A 16,871-nucleotide genomic window follows, 5' to 3' on the forward strand; every position below is an offset into this window, starting at 1 on the left:
AGTCCAGGGAGTGACCATGCCAGATGAGTTTTGGTGTACAAAGAGAATAGAGTAGTAATATGATTCTTTGAGCCCATTGGTCTTTGTCTGTCTGACTTTTGGTCAGACTTGCAAGTGAAACTCAACACTATAAAACCATCAAACATCTGACTGTAAACTGCTGCTTTGGTGATCATCCCTTGTAGCCCTAGCTGATCAATACCTTTATTGGATTCCAATCATGGTGTTTGCACACAGAGCCTGCCCTCCCTGAAGACCAAGGTAATTAACTCGGTCGAAAAGCACACACTTACCTCTGCTTGCACACACTGATATAATCCAGACACCCAGTTTATGCAACATGCATCGCCGGACTGAGAATTATTTTGAGTTCAAAGCATACATTTTTATCGGAAGTGGATTTGGAGAGCGTTAGTCATGCTTCAGTCAAAACGTCTAGCCTGGATATCAGAGGGAAATGTCTGGTAACACTAACATGCCAGAGGCCCAACAAGTGAAACTTTAAAGGTGAAGCACACAGACAGATTTTAATTTACAAACGTCTTATGATTTGTAAAAAAAAAAAAATCTCCTGAACAAATCAAGACAAATTAATATTTTTGTTCATGCTCATGATTGTTTAAGATTAGCATTTTTTTTTTTTTTAAGTGTCAGCCCTGGTGAGTCGTCTCCAGGGGAGCTTTACATAATGTGATTCAAATTGGATTCAAAGTAAAAATTCACAGAGCTATAAACACGCAATCGCTACAAAATGGAGTGTTATAATCACGCCCCTGAGTGACTTTTGCTAAACTTTGGCCTACTTTGGAAAAGTGTCACTTCTGTACAGCCGTTGCCGTGGAGTTTCCACGGTTTTGTGACAGTGGGACCTGGAGGAAAAGAAACAAGGGAACCAGAGCAAGAAGAGAGGAAGAGTGACCTGGGAGAGAAGAAGAGGAGGATTTCAGGAGAGATTAAAGTCAAAAGTAGCCTTCATGATCGCTCTGAGATGAGTGCTCTGCAGAAGATGCACAGCCAAGCTGACAGCCTTGTGCGCACAGACACACACATTCGTCTGAAACACACGTAAGCAAGATGACTGATGCATGCACATTTACTTGCATCTAAGGACACATGGACACTAACAGAGATACAGAAACAAGCTAAAAAACAAACAGTAAGGGGAGTGAAAAGCACAGGCCATGTGTGTTGGAGAAGCCCTTGAGAGGTGGGGAGCAGACAGTGTACCTGTGCTCCCTCCCCTTTCACACATCACACCACACACTCCAAACCACCGCCTCCTCCTCCTGCGCACACACACACACACACCATCGTGCAAACTCTCTGTGCCCCACTCCGTGAAAAACACTTACTTCTGCTCCAGTGTGCAGAGATTACAGTCATGGGAAAAGAAAGGGTGGGAAAACAAGGGATGGACAGGAAAAATACACCCGAGGATGTCTCCCTGTTGCTGCTCAGCACGTGCCGTTCCACAGTGCTGTCAGAGCTCAGGAGCTTCACTCATGCACGGGCACACACAAACGCGCAGGAATGCTGCACCAGAGCTTTTAGGATGGCCTTGTCTTTGCGATTAATAAACAGAAAAATGAAATGACAGTAAGTGAGTTATAGGGGTGAGTTTAGTAAGTGAGATGATAGCGTGGCGAAGGCAAGCAAAGGGAATGTGAGTGGGTGTGGTTGGTGAGATGAGCGCAGACACAGCCATAGATACAGTAACTATGTGAACAGAGCCCGAAGACACATCAAGGTATGAGCAACCAATCAGCGTGCAGGGCTTGAGTCAAGTCAATACAGGCGCACACACCAAAAATACACATAAACCAGCACACCTCACCCTCATGGTCAGTGGTCAACACTTCATGCATGTTCGTCATTTGTTATCAGTGAGCTGATGGTTGTTGTGAAAGAAGTGGGGTGACTCATTTGGGCTTAAAATCATGAGTGAGTGGGCCTTTGTCCATGATATAAATGTTTTAAACGTGTTGTATTGTGGCTGCGTAGTCACAGTCGTTATAACTCTACAGTCATTGACACACTGTAGATGGCGAATCGGCACATTTGGACATGCCATCTGGCATTGTGAGCTTTCTCGCACAGTTTGGCTGAGGACCTAACACCCCCTCCCTGTGATCAAATAAACAGTTTGAGCAGAGATGATTTCTTTCGTACATGTACTGTACCTTACACACACACATACACAAAGCCTATTCTGGAGCTTCATTCATGCACACACACACACACACACACACACACACATATATACACACACAAGTCTTCACACATTCTCTCAAGCGTGGATTATACATTCAATCCGCCACCCAAACACCCACATGCACACACAGACACACATGCAGCCGCTCGCACATTCGTAGTCTTCTCCGCTGCGTGAGCCACAACCACATCCTGCGGACAAGTCAGTGCCTGTTGGCTATTAATGGGCAATCACCATGGTAACCAGTGTCATGTCACGAGTAGCAGGTCACCTGGAAGTCTGCCATTTCTTTTTGTTGTTTTTTTCATCAGCTCACAGAGAGGAGAGGAGAGGAGAGGAGAGGAGAGGAGAGGAGAGGAGAGGAGAGGAGAGGGATACAAAGGGAGGAAAGATGAGAGAAGAGGATGTAGGTAAAAAAAAAAAGATGAAGGAGGAAGGTTCAGACATACAGTAGGATAGATGTAAGTAGAAAGCACTTGCAGGCTGGTCCCTGGAGTGCTCATGGCTTCCTCCCGACCCTCGTCTATGTTCCACAGATGTGGCCCGCAGCAATCTATTGCTCTTTGCTCTCACTCTCGATCAGTGTGATCTGAACCTAGAGCTCTCAAACATAAATGTGTGAGCGTGTATTCCATCTGTAGTCTGGGAGAAACAGTGCGCGTGTCTGTGCGAAGATGAATGCATGATATTTTCATGTTTATGTATACTTAATGAAACAGTTTCATTTTACTTAATTTAAAACTTCATTTGCATTTGAATTCATGTTAATATCCTCCTTCGCTCTCTTCCTTCTCTCCTTTCCCTTCTGCTTCTGCACTCATTCACCTCTCACTCCTCGTCTCTGCCTCCCCAGATTCCTCCCCTTCCACCCCGCTGCCCACAGACCCCGCTGCATGCCCCCCTCCTCCACCTGACCTGGCTTGGCCCCTGGCGGTGGTCGGCGGAAACGGCGGAAGAGAGGCTGGGAAATACTGCTGCCTTTGCGGAGCCTGGTTCAACAACCCACTGATGGCCCAGCAGCATTACGAGGGCAAGAAACACCGCAGGAATGCAGCCAGAGCGCGCCTCCTGGAGCAGCTAGCGGGCAGCCTGGATGCCACGGAGAGCACAGGTCAGCCTCTTGGCCCCGAGCCCGACACAAGTGACAAGTGAAGGGCAGGAGGGGTGTTACGACTTTGTACAAGGAAAGACGATAAGGGGGAGATCACATTCAAGATCTGTGGCGGTGAGGGCGGTCTTCTGAAATGTTCATATGCCTTTCAATGTGGTGTACATTTCACAGATATTATACTGAGGTAAGCAACACCAGTTATTCATGGATAAAATTAGCACCATCAGCCAGTTACAGTAAAGATCAGCTTATCCACATCCACCATACATTTAGACAAACTATGATCGACTATCTTCCTCCTGTGTCTTTGTACCATACCTATAAAGCTTCTGCCTTGGATCATCCCCCTCTACTGTCCAACATTTTGCAGTGCACAGCAAAGATACAGATGATTTGAATACCTTCCAAAAATAATATCTAAGTTTAGATGCAGAATAGTAATGTTTTATAGTTCTGTTAAAGAGGCAATCAATCACTTTTATATGTCCAATCTGACAGTGAAGTCAGCTTGTGAAAACAGGTGACAGTGACATTATCGAGATATCTCAGCTGCTGTTTGGAGGCCACAGATTTTTATTAGAATGCCGAGATTACACACAGGGGAACATGAGTATCAGTATTCGTTCTAAGTATAGAGTAATAACTTTATTTTATATACATACAGACATATACACATAAATTGACTGTTCTATTTTAAAAGTGTACATTTTTTGGACAGGACACAGTGTCTGCACAGATCCATATAGCGACAAGGCATTAGAGTAAAGTCTGTGCAGGGCGGTTAGGGTTAGGTGTTCATTTCAGACTTATTCTTACCTTAGATTTTTTTTTCCAAGTACTTGAGAACTCAGTGAAAATTTAGTGTAAATACTCGAATATGGGAATTACTTAAAATGTCCAACCCCAGTGATAACCAGGTGTAAGTCCAACAAAAAGACACTATGGAATTACATTACTATAAGTGTAGGAACCAGCATTATTAGGGACACGACTAATTAAGTCAAAATATCTCAGCCTCTGACCATTGCTTATGTTTAATCACCCCCAACTTTATCATAGTGTAATACCAAATCACTAGAGTACTCTTTGAAATGTTATTCACCGGCTAAATAATCTTCAGGGTTGGACTCTAAGCCAGTAATGAAGGAGTAAGCTCATCCATCATCCCGGGCAAATATTTGTCTCTTTCTAATTAACTGTGCATCTCAGTCCAACTGAAATTTCGACACATCTTATTCATCATCTGCTTGCCACAGTCCAACCTTTCCATGTCGGTTGTCTGGGGTCACAGTCCCCTCATATTACGGCATAGCTTTCACACTTGTTAGTGCTAGCATTGCAAAGTGTTAAACTGTCAAAAAAAGTAATGGGACCTCTGTTGGCATGCTGCATATAGCATACTTAGCAGAACCTACAGAGTGCAAAAGCTTTGGCAGCAGAACAACAACATATTACAGACTAATATTTCTGCTGAGGGTTGAAACGTGAGTCCCACACATTATGACATAACCAGAGACTTAATAAATGATAAAACTGGAATTATTTCTTAATGTATATTAAAACATTAAAACTGAGATTAAATTACAGTTATCATAGAGACTCCCGGGCTTTAATTACTGCTCCATTCTTCTTCCCCCCTCCCACACAAACACTTCCACCCACAAATGTAGCAGTAAGAGGACACTGATTCACATGCTCATACACACATTTCTGCCAGAAGGGTATTCTAATGAAATTATTAATAGTCTTTGGCACAGAAAGTGCTTTTTCCTTTTCTGGTTCCTATGAGTGATATCGTCTAACATCATCCTGCTGCAGCACACAGCCCAACATGCAACACGATTGCAGCACAACACCTCCGCCGCACACACATTCAAGTTTGACGTGCTTTGTAACGCACACACAGCACGCAAATACTGCTTCACACACACACACACACACACACACACACACACACACGCAAATCCTCTGTGAGCAGAAGCTGCGCCGTTCGCTTTGTGCTCCAGGTGCCATGACACAAACCATCATCTCAAGAAGCCAATCATATTAAAAGCATGAGTCATGTTGCCGCCTACACTGGCTCAGAGGCTTTAAGTGGTGTCATGTTGGATATCGTCCTCCATCCACACACTGTGACCCACATCCCACAACCTCAGCTGTTTTTTGGGAGGTCCAAATCTCAGCATTAAACTACAAAACACATTTAAGATTGTAAATATAAAATAGGCATATATAAAAGTCTGATTTTCCTTCCTTTGCTTGATGCTCTACTACAAAGTCTATTTACTTTTCAAGGGCAATGAACTGGTCCAAGATTTCTAAGTGAGCTCGCTGCTGACGTGATCTATTATACGTGCCATCAATCAAGTGTTTGTTCCAGTGCCTTTAGTCTTTGTTCATCGCCGTGCGGGGCTCCATTGTCAGTAGTCATTTGTTCTTCTTCAGTTAGACACATTTCCACTGGTGCAAGATTCTCACATCTGATTGGCTTTTATCACCACTTCAGGTGTGAAGTCACAGGTGTGTGGGGTGTAATCGCAGAGGGAGGGTCGAGCGCAAGGCGGCAGCTGAGCGAAGGGAGAGAGGAGGAGGGGGAAGAAATGAGGAATTCTGTCTCAGTCAAGTTTAGATTTGTCTCTGTCCTTCTGTCTTCCTTTTCCTGTTGTGGAACCGTTTTCTCTTTACTCTCTTTTATCTTTTTCCCACCCCCCGTCCTGCCGCTGTACTCTGTCTTGTGTCCGTGTTTGTTGTTGCTGTGGGTTTGTGTGTAAATGTGTACCACTAGGGGCTCCGATCTCTCGTCATGTCTCATCTGTCATCCTCATTAGCTCCCCAGGAGGCACAGGTGAATTATTTACACACCAATATTTCCTCACTCTCCAAACTGTGGCTACAGAGTCTGCCTCGCTGTATTGTCTGCTTGTGTCCTATTGATGATACTGACCTTTACTTATAGTCCTGCATTCTCTCTTTGTCTCTCCTCCTATTTCCTGCCACCCCTCTCGCACTCTCACGACCGAAACATATCACAAAATCCCCATGACATTTATATCGACACTGTTTCTTACTCTTGGATTTTTCTGGTGTAATTGTGCAGACAGGGCACAGGGGAGACTGTCGTTATTTTCCGCGGCTAGGTGCCAGACGAAACCCTTGGAGATGGATTACGGGGGTGGACGAGGGAGTTGCAGTGGGGGTGGCTACTGACGAGGGATGGAGCCCGGCTGACTCGGTGTTCTTACATAAATCACAACAGGGGTAGAAACCCCTCAAGACAGAGCCGACGCATTGTCTCTTCTCTCTGGGGACTTGGTAGAGAATTAGAAGCAGTGAGATAAGCGTCTACAACTGGAGTGTGTGTGTCTGCATGTGTGTGTGTGTACGTGAGAGGGCCCCAGAGAGGGTGAAGTACCAAAGAAAATTGTGTGTAATTGATGACTGTGTCATCAGTGAGATGGGAGACAGAGCTGACCTCCTCTCTCTTGAGACAGCACTCACTGTGACACAGTCGCACAAACAAATCAGGCTGATATGGATGCGCACATAAACAAGATATACTGTATACTGTAAATGTACTTTTTGGCGCTGATCGCAATGTGTCTATAACATCAAGTACCGAAAAGTGTCAAGTAATTCTTAGGCTTGTTTATTTATTCTTTGATCAGATTTCACCCTACATAAATCAAAAAAGTTTCCTATACATAAAGGTTGTGTTTAAAGGGGACATACTATGCCTTTCCTTATTTTCATGTTTGGCTGTGAAGATTTTGGTTTAAAAGCTTTTATTGGGGTAGAAAGTGCCACTGTTCTCTGTAACCATCAATCACCCAGCAGCAACTATGGTGCAGAGCATGGATGTATAAAGATAACTGGATACAGTGTTGATGGCAGGGCCCTTTTCATTACTTTGAAAATTGCTCAGTGGGGCACGACGCTAAAAAGTTCAGCTTCCCTGGTATAAAATGAACCGGATCTTCTGTATCGTTAGGCCTATAGCGCAGGCAGACTGGAGACTGTCGGAAGTTGAGCAGCTGACGAAGTTTAGACCTCCTCTATTTTTAATGGGAATAAAATTATTTAAGCATGTGGCTCTTCTAGATTTTCAAAATGTTATCAAACTCAGTGGATCAAGTCCCAGAAGTGAAAAAAGTCATCCAAAAAAATGGATCCACTGATGTCTCTTTGACAATGTAAGTCTATGGGCAAAAAACAGTCTTTTGGGGCTAACAGCAGTATTTGAAGAACCCTGCGTTGTAATTCCACAGACCGGCCACTGTGTCAAATTGGCTTCAAAACACAGTGCTGTTCCTGGAGGCTTGGTGCAGACACCAAGCTGCGGAAGACCCAGAAACGCTGACCAATTACAGCAGACTGGGCTTTTACTGAAGGAGAGCTTTAAGAGACAGGTGCTTAAAAGAAGCATTTCAGACAGAGGGTGAATACAGATGCCCCAGCATGGATAGTATGGGGGAAATAGGGTTTTGTTTTGTTTTTAACATTATAGCGTGTAAACATGGTCTAGTACAGTGGTTCCCAACTGGTGAGTTGTGGCCCAAAAGCGGGTTGCGGGTCTATTCTGAATGGACTGCAAGTGACTTACGAATATGTCAAGTTTGTAAAAAACACTCTTTATCTTGAAGTACAGTGAATTTCCGGCACAGAGCTTTTATTTTGAGATGCTGTTTTCTGCTGCAGCGTGAATGAATAATGGACAGTTACTTTACACAGACAGCAAGTATGACGCTGAATACATTAGACTGAATGGACATGGAACTAATGACTAAGGAGATATCTGGACTCTGTGGCTGGACCAGTTGGGAACCACTGTTCTAGTAGAAACCCCAAATACAAGTATGAACCTGACATCAGTATCTTAATGTTAACAGTGGTTCAAATGACTACGTATGAGAGGGATGATTTGTAGTGAAGAACCTACGGAGATTTCCTCTCACCTTCAGGGGGCATTTTAGCATTTTTCAGCTCATCGTTTTGGTTCAACAAACTGTATCTTTAGTGTTCTGATTCACTCCCACAGCTCTCATCAGTGCTGTGTCCAGCTTTGGCTAAAGAATTTCTTTTGGGTGTTGGTGGAAAGTGAATATTGGACATACGCTTGTGAGGTGGCCAGAATCTCAACTTCAAATGAAAGCTAAAACTGCATTGTGCTGGCTACATGTGGAACTGTTTGCCAATAGGTTTGCCATATTAACCTTTCATATGTGAATATCGACCCCAAGTGGCAAAACTATCATATTTTGGCATATTTAGTGAAAGGAAAAGGGGTTAGTTTATGTTTCCCAAAGTAAGGTAATAAAAAGTTTTATTGAAAGGTTTTTATATTAGTCCGGAAAGTCAGGTATTATATTGGTGCTGATAACATGTTCAAACAATACCCAGCCTGAATATCAATACATAACCAACTTTGAAGAATGATTCCTTGGTTGGGATGAGACAGAGGACAAACAACAAAAACTAATGAGCTGTAACGTCAACCTGAAAAATGTAGAAGAATCTAGTCATTTTCTTTAAAAGCAATAGTCCAGAAAGAGAGAGTTTGTTTCCCCTGTATGATAATTTTTTGTCTAAAACAGATGGTCTTTCCAATTACTGTCACGTTCGCTGCAAAACTAATTAGTCTCTCTATAGGTCCTTCAAAGTTTGTTGCTTGGTGAAATTCCACTTGGATTTAGTCTGCCTCTCACCCCATCCTCAACCCCTCTCTGTTATGGTATTTGTGATATATTCCTGCGAGACATACTGTCAAGTCTTTGCTGCAGACTGTTGGTTTTGATTGCATCTCAATGGGTTTCCTTTTGGATCCAGTTCCTTTTTAATCTTGCAAAGCGCATGGTAAACTAATGGTGTACCACAGCACAAAGGCTCTGAAGGGCTCTGAAAACTATTATGCCTGCCTCCACTGTGAATAAAAACAGATGAATACCATACAGTGAGACTCTCAGTCGCAGTCGGTCCCATAGGAAGAAAGCGGAAAATAGAGGAAGCTCTACCTTGAAATTCATGTAACTTGATGTTAAGCGGTGGTTGAACAATGTGCTTAAATATGTATTTTAGTCCTGGGAAATGGTCTTTTCACAAAACTGGGCTGTCTATGCAGGAGAAAAACAAAACGTAAATACTTGGTGCTAATTGGTGCTACATGACCAGAGAAAACAGAGGGAAAAGGGTAGTAGCATTCGCTTTTGCTCATGAGGTAGAAAACCTACAACTACCAGAATGCACTGGGTGACACAATGCAAGTTTGACCGTTTTGACACAGGAGACAATATGGCAGCCAGCTGGTAACAAACAATCTTGTGTTACAGTTAAACAGTAAGTTAAAATATGTTTCTGAAAGGCGAGAAATAGGCAACACAGCAACAGAATCTGAGTTTCATCATTTGAATTCATCGTTTCATCACTTTTTCAACCTCCATTTTAACAATAAAGTAAATATTATGGCACCCACTTCTTGATCGCAAATTCTTGTATTAACAGAGCAATGCAACAAAGCATGTTTCTGAATACATCTTCAGACAGGCAATACAATCAGTCAGGTGGGTGGCTCTCACTTGATCCGCTTCTCTACGCCATGGTGGCAGACATACAAAAATGCAGAATTACAATCTGCACATTGAGCAACAGCCCAGGAGCCCATGCCTCCAGGAAGTGGCCGGGCTTTGAAACCAATTTTCACAATGGCCAAACAATGGAATTACAACTCCTGAATCAGTAACAGATGGTAACACATTATGTTACGTATGTAAATTAGTGGATACATTTTTTTAGCGTCAGTACCCCGGCAAAATGATCAGGATTTGATTCCATTGGTCTGGTAACATTATGAAAGTCTAGAAGGGCAGAACAATTAATTCATTTTATCCCCATTCAAGCTAGCAGAGCACTAAACTTTGAGTAGCTGGTTTGGACAATAGAAGTCTTACTGTATGGGCCCAGTGATGTGGAAGCAGTGCAGTTAAAAAAAATTGGCTTCATTTACCACTGAGCAACTTTCACAGGAATGAACGGGGCCCAGCCTCCAACGCTATATTCAGTTCTCTTCATACATCCATGCTAGAGCCTGCGAAAATCCGCTGGATGACGCATTTCATGGATTCGAGCTGAGAGATGAGCAGGGAGATCTTGGAGCTGGTAAATGGAGGGAAATTTATCATAGTTCATTTACACATACTACCCATGTTGTTATGATACAAAGCTGGTTAAAAATAGTAAAAGTATCCCTTTAAGGCTCATTTACTCCCTGTGCTTCTTGAAACCATCGACTATTTAACCAACAATGTTCCTGCAGTACCAGATTGTAAAACTGTCAGCACTGAGCCCTACCTGTAAACCCTCTGGGACTCACAAATGAAAGACACCGCAGTTAGAGCTTGGCAGCTCGTCCTAATGGAACGAGCCATGAACATGATGCTCCAAATGGGTCATTAATGTTGCTTGAGCTCAGGCTAAGTCGCAATATATCAGACATTGAAACTGGAGGAAGATGTTACATTTCTTTGCAAAAGGGCTTTTGAAAAGAACAACATTTTCTTAAAGCTCTTCGCACATAATGTAGCTCATTACTTTTTTGACAAGCATTTAGGCATCTCCATACCAGGGGTGCCAGCAGTGCCAGAGGACTCTGTGCATTAACCGACAGTCACAAAAACAGCTCCACACCCACTGCCTCAGCTCATCTCACCCCCTCTTTTCTCTCTCTCCCTGGCATATCTTCTTGTGTAATTAACAAGGCTTAGAACACCCTCACAAATACTGCTCATGCTCACAAAAAAACCCACATTCACAGCCCTGCGCTGCATGCTGTCAGATGCACACACACACACACACACACACACACACACACACACACACACACACACACACACACACACACACTTTCCCTGCATGTAATTAACATGGATTAGGGCACAGTGTTTTCTTATGCCAGAACTGCTTTATTAACCAAAAGCACAGTGTCTGTGCATGCGGCCATGTGTGTGTGTTATGTGTGTGTACCCAAAACTGGCACACACGCACATTTTCTGGCACAGACACAAACTGCAGCATATTGTACATCAGTGCTACTCGGCCAGGCAGTGGGGAGGTGACATCAATCAGGCTAAAAGCAGAGAAGCTGCCTTTGTGTGTGCGCACACACACACACATGCACATAAAACACACTTAATCGTGTATACAAGAAAAGACCTCTTTGTGTAATCCTTGCGGCGGTGTAGAATTACGGGGAAGAGAAAGGGAAGGAGAATGAGAGAGAGAATTATCGTTCCTTTCTTTTTCTAAATTATCTCTTCTCCAATTAATAGCCTTTTCATTAAAAAAGAACAGAAGTAATGACATTTTGGCAGAAGAGGATGTACAATCTCTCTTTTTTTTCTCTCTTTAACACACACAGACTAAGTTATTAGCTCCTAATAGATGCAAAATATCAACATTTAAGCCAAGACAGGGCTTACTGCAGGCAACTAATTCAGTCGTGGCTTTCTTGTAAATGACTATTTGTCCTTAATCACCCCTAAAACAGACAGAGCGACTCTGGGAGAACAGGGGGTAGATATGCCACATTATGCAGCTCCAGCCCAGTCTAAATGACCTCCCACTGCTCCTAACTACATCACAACTTCATCTCCCAACATACTTTACCAATTACCGCCACAGAAGGTCAGAAAGGTGATGGACTACACAGACAACTCATAAATCTCAAGGACAGTAATGACAGCAGAGAAAAGGGCAGCCACACACAAGCAAGCACGCCCGATTTCAGTCACCACACCCAGAATTACATATTCATCGTAGAATGAAAATGTGAAAAAAATAAAAGCTCTGACAAGGAGGGGAGGGACAGGCTGGGGGGAAAGGGCTTCAAGCAATTAGTTTTTGACTGTTTTGTTATACAACCCTGAAGTGTCAAGGTTGCTCATCTCCGATCTGAGTTCTGCAGTGACGGCTCTGCAGTGTGCAAAATGTGAGAAAACAAAAATAGCACTTCATTGCATCTCTGACAGAGAATGCACAGCCAATTATGTCATGCTGCTGATTGGCCTATCCTCGTCGACACAGAGAGCATTTCCTCTGCTTCCTCTGCCCTTGTGAAAGAAAGAAGATTTGTGCTGCCACGCTGTAGTTACAACATGTATGAGGATTTTTTTTTTTAGGGAGGATACATATGTCATGTTTCCTCTCCTGTGGTCATTAAAGCCCTGCATGCCTTTTACGTCACCGCTGTATTGTGACAACTCGTTATCCTCACCAAGTCTCCCTCTCCTTCATCTTTTTATACCCATCGTATTTTTCTCCGGAAATGTTCCTCTTTTCACTCGTTCTGTCTACCTAACCCTCCGCCTGCCCCTCCTCATCGCTCTTCACCCCACTCTGTCAGTATCTCCATCCTCATCCATCTATTTTTGGTTGTTCATCTCGACCACCTGCAAACCCTCTAATTAGTTCACATCTGTGTCTGAGCCGCGCCATCTCAAGCACACATTCACCGATACAATACTAACATGCACGCGTGCACAGCTGCACGCAGCACTGCACATGTACACAACCTACCGCACTGTTCTTTTCTTACCCCTGGTGTCCTAATTCTTCTCATCCTGTTGAAGTTCAACTTTGAAAAGGCACCTTCACAAACATGGGCACTAAAAAGAGGATGATGATCATAGGATCTAAAATTGTAACTGGCTTTCTGCTAATGATTAGTCTAATCAAATCTTTTTCCAGATGCTCTCTAATTAGGAAAATTGCCCCACACTGTGGAGTGTAAAAATAAGACTGTCTAAATAAGACTTGTCAGTTCAAATTTTCATTGTTGCTCATGTTGGCCTCGCTGTTGATGCTCCCAGTGATCCAGATGATGATTATGATTACGGTTTTTAAAGATAAGTGCCCTCACAGTAACCGCTGTACCTGTGTGTTTGTGTCTCTCCAGGGCTGCGCAGTAGTTACTCCTGCAGTGTCTGCAGTGTGGTCCTCAACTCCATCGAGCAGTACCATGCACACCTCCAGGGCTCCAAGCACCAGAACAAGTGAGTGCAATAGACTCAGCAGTTTGGATGGATGGGTGGTCAGTCAATCAAATAATACTGTGTTCAGCTGCTGATGACAAAGCCACAGGGTACAAGGTATTTTCAATGGAAGCCAGTGACTTGAAGCTACAAAGTGACGTCTGATACTTGTTTAAGTTGAGCTGGCCTCAGCTTTTTGAAGGTCTCCAATGACACAGTGAAGCGTCAACCAGTGTTTTTATTTTCCAATTTTGCAGTCCCTTTAGACACACAATGTTAGTTAGCTGTCTGTATGTGTAGCTTTCTGTGTATTGCTGTGTACACAGGGATGCAATGGGGCAGCAAAATATGATGTTAAAATGGGGCTCAGTCATGGATCAAAAGGACATATACTTTTCTGACCAAATACGAACGTTAGATCAGTGGATAACAACTGGTGGGTCGCAGTCCAAAAGTGGGTCGTGGGCCCATTTTGAATGGACCGCAAGTGACCCGCGAACATGTCAAGTTTGTAAAAAATGCACTTTATTTTGAAGTAAGGTGAATTTCCAGCACAGAGCTTTTATTTTGAAGTGATGTTTCCTGCAGTAGAGTGAGTGAGAGAAAGGACAGCTACTTGTCAGAGACAGCAAACTAGCTTTACTACATGGCCAAACCCAAGTATGAGGCTGAAAAAATTAAACTGTGTGGGAATCAGGACTCCATGGCAACCAGTTGAGAACCAGTTTATTAGATGACATTGGGCCTCATTTACTATTAAGTATATAAATAAGTTCACCCCGCACAAAATAAGTGCAGACACAGAATTACCAGATACATGATGTGCCTACTGGACAATTTAGTTCTTACCACAGTGCATATGCAAGTGAAGTAGTCTCATTCTAAACTGACACACGCGTGCCCGCTATCTGCAATCAGCATACTGCCACACCCCCATTTCTCTATACATGGAAATACATTTAACCAGAGGTGCATCATGGAGAAGGTGGAGACGTTGTTCTACGTGCATATTAAAGGCACTGACACAGCAACAGTTCATTCACAAGACAACTGTGAATGTCTTGGCAGTTGGAAGATGATAAGCCATTCATCACTCCCTTCAAAGATGTTCAGACGTGTTGGTCTCCAATGCTCTTTTTCCTGAAAGTTAGATATGTCATCTTAACACCTGCTGTGTGGTAGATCAGAATGTTTTATAAACCCTGGATGCCTATAAATATTAATGATAATGATGTCATGGCACTAAAATCACAACAGGTAGACTCAATAAAAAACGAAAACCAAAACTTTGACATTTCAATATGGACACTCACAAACTCCATTGTAAGCTAGGACTGGAACACTCAGTTTTTATAATTGAATATTTTAATTATGACAATAACTGATGCATGTGAAAGGGCATCAAATAAGTGCATGTGTTAGCAAATTGAATTTTAAATTTTGTTGTCTATTAAAACGTTTTTAATGAATGTGGTTTTAATATTTGATACATTTAGTAAAAAGCTGCGTGCTCGTATTTTCTAAGACAGCTGGGTCTTTATCATTTGTGTGCATGGTCTGAGGCAGTTTTAAATTTGAGTATGAACAAATAGAGGTAGGAAAATACTGATTATTCCAGTTTTGTGCATAAAACGTTCCTATGCATGGTTTAAGCACAGATTTGTGCTAACGCAGTGTTTGAGCATGAGGCCCATTGACTGTAGGTGCATTGTTGCCCGTTGCAGACACACAATTACATCAACAAGCGCCTGAGTAATGGGTGACAATCTAGCTGGCCACGCTGCAGCTTTGCCACTCGTAGTGTGAACAAACCATAATAATGCCTTCACACTACCAGTGACAAAGCAACAGCGTGGCCAGCTGCATTATCGCCAAGTCACCGTAGACTGTGGATTGTCATCATGTGCTTGATTGTCTGCTACTTGCAACAAAGCCGCTTGACTGAATATCATCTAGAGTTTGTATTTGTTTGAGAAAAATCTATGGTTTGGATCAATGTCTGAGCCTCATTTTAACATCACATTTCACCGACTGATCGCATCCCCATGAACATCACAATACACAGAAAGCCCGTATAGAGCTGAAAAAAGGTGAGGGCAGCTACACTTTGATTTGTTGCACATCGTGCCCGTCACACTGCAACAAGTATCGGGCATCAGTCTGTAGCTTTATGTCACCTGCTTCTATTGAAAAATGACCCGTAGCCTGATGCTTTGTAGCGTGAATACAGCATATGAAACAGAGACAGTCTGTGAGAGAAGGCAGATTTGAACTCTCTCAAGATCTCTTCTTTCATTTTTCTACTTAAAGCACTTCTCATAGTTACAAACGAGTGCAACATCATAGACTCTTTTTGGAAAAAACTGAAAGTGTGCGCCCTTTTCCCTATTTGTATAATTCAAAAACACAAGCACCCTCAATGAAAAGGAGGCAGTGCAGTGCAGTCAGGAGGAGGCTGTAACCACAGACTTTTAGTCTATGAGTGCGGCCATTTGCAACACATATAATCACTTTTGAACTGGTGTACAGTCCTTTTCCTGCACTACCATACAGAGGTGATGCATGATGTCACACTGCGGTCATTGTCTGCCAATGTGCACGCACACAAAAAAACACGCTGGAATGGTAAAAGCATGTCCTTCAATCAACTGCACTAACAGGTTGAATAAAAACAAGTTTTATGCAGAATACCGAGGGCTAAAGACACAAGGTATGGTTGGCACGGTTTGTCATTAAGATGCTCCAGGTGGATCCAAACATTAGACTATTTTAAACATTTAGGGTTTTCTTTTTCAGAAAAGGAGATATCCTTAACATTTATACTTCATTGTTCAGTGGACAGTGACACAGGGCTGAGAGACTGACAGTTCCACTCAAGGCCGTTTCTGGCCTCCCAGTCGTCCATTATTTCCTGATAATGGTGAGCTTGATGGGAATTGTCCCACTTTTACCATGTTCACTTGGCAAAGAAAAAAAATTTGACCATTCATTTAATTTTTTTTTCCAAAACCTTGAGCTTTTCACAAGCCAAAACTCGGTTTGACTAATACCAAAGATACTCTATAACAGAAGATATCCCACTACAAGCTGCACCAGTGGTATGAAATGGTATGCACTTCCAGTCTCCTAAGTGGGCATGGTTGTCTCTCCCACGTATACCTCCACCTCATTTGGAAGTGCAGTAAGCATTGTGATGGATGAAATCAATTATAATGATCAATGATACAACACTATATACAGTAAAAGTTTGTTTCTTATTTTGCTGCTTGTTTGCTACCCGAATTTCAGATATCAACAGTGTAAGATCACATCAGATCTGGTGAGAGTATGTTGCTAAAACAGAGACATGTCTTGAACAAAGATAATTTTGTCCTGATTTATCCGTCTGAAAAACTGCCATTTCAGTCTCAGAATGCTTTGAAGGGTTGGGACTTGTGACAAATAGGTCCAGTATTTACTTCAGTGACTATGGGGCGATGAAAACGGTCATAATCTGGACTCACATTCACTTCTCCCATTTGAATTAATA

The 16,871-nt window shown here is 42.7% G+C and overlaps 1 protein-coding gene across 2 annotated transcripts in view; it reads left to right on the forward strand.

The window, feature by feature from the left end:
* The window catches only part of zgc:171482 (zinc finger protein), a 72,236-nt gene that overhangs the window by 34,919 nt on the left and 20,446 nt on the right, over positions 1-16,871 (forward strand). For both annotated transcript variants that reach the window (XM_050071605.1, XM_050071606.1), the window contains exons 5-6: positions 3,066-3,323; positions 13,267-13,363. In XM_050071605.1, coding sequence (XP_049927562.1) covers positions 3,066-3,323; positions 13,267-13,363 — 355 coding nt within the window. The remainder of the gene's footprint in view (positions 1-3,065; positions 3,324-13,266; positions 13,364-16,871) is intronic.

This window comes from Epinephelus moara, chromosome 19, assembly GCF_006386435.1.
Source record: "Epinephelus moara isolate mb chromosome 19, YSFRI_EMoa_1.0, whole genome shotgun sequence".
Lineage (NCBI taxonomy): Eukaryota > Metazoa > Chordata > Actinopteri > Perciformes > Serranidae > Epinephelus > Epinephelus moara.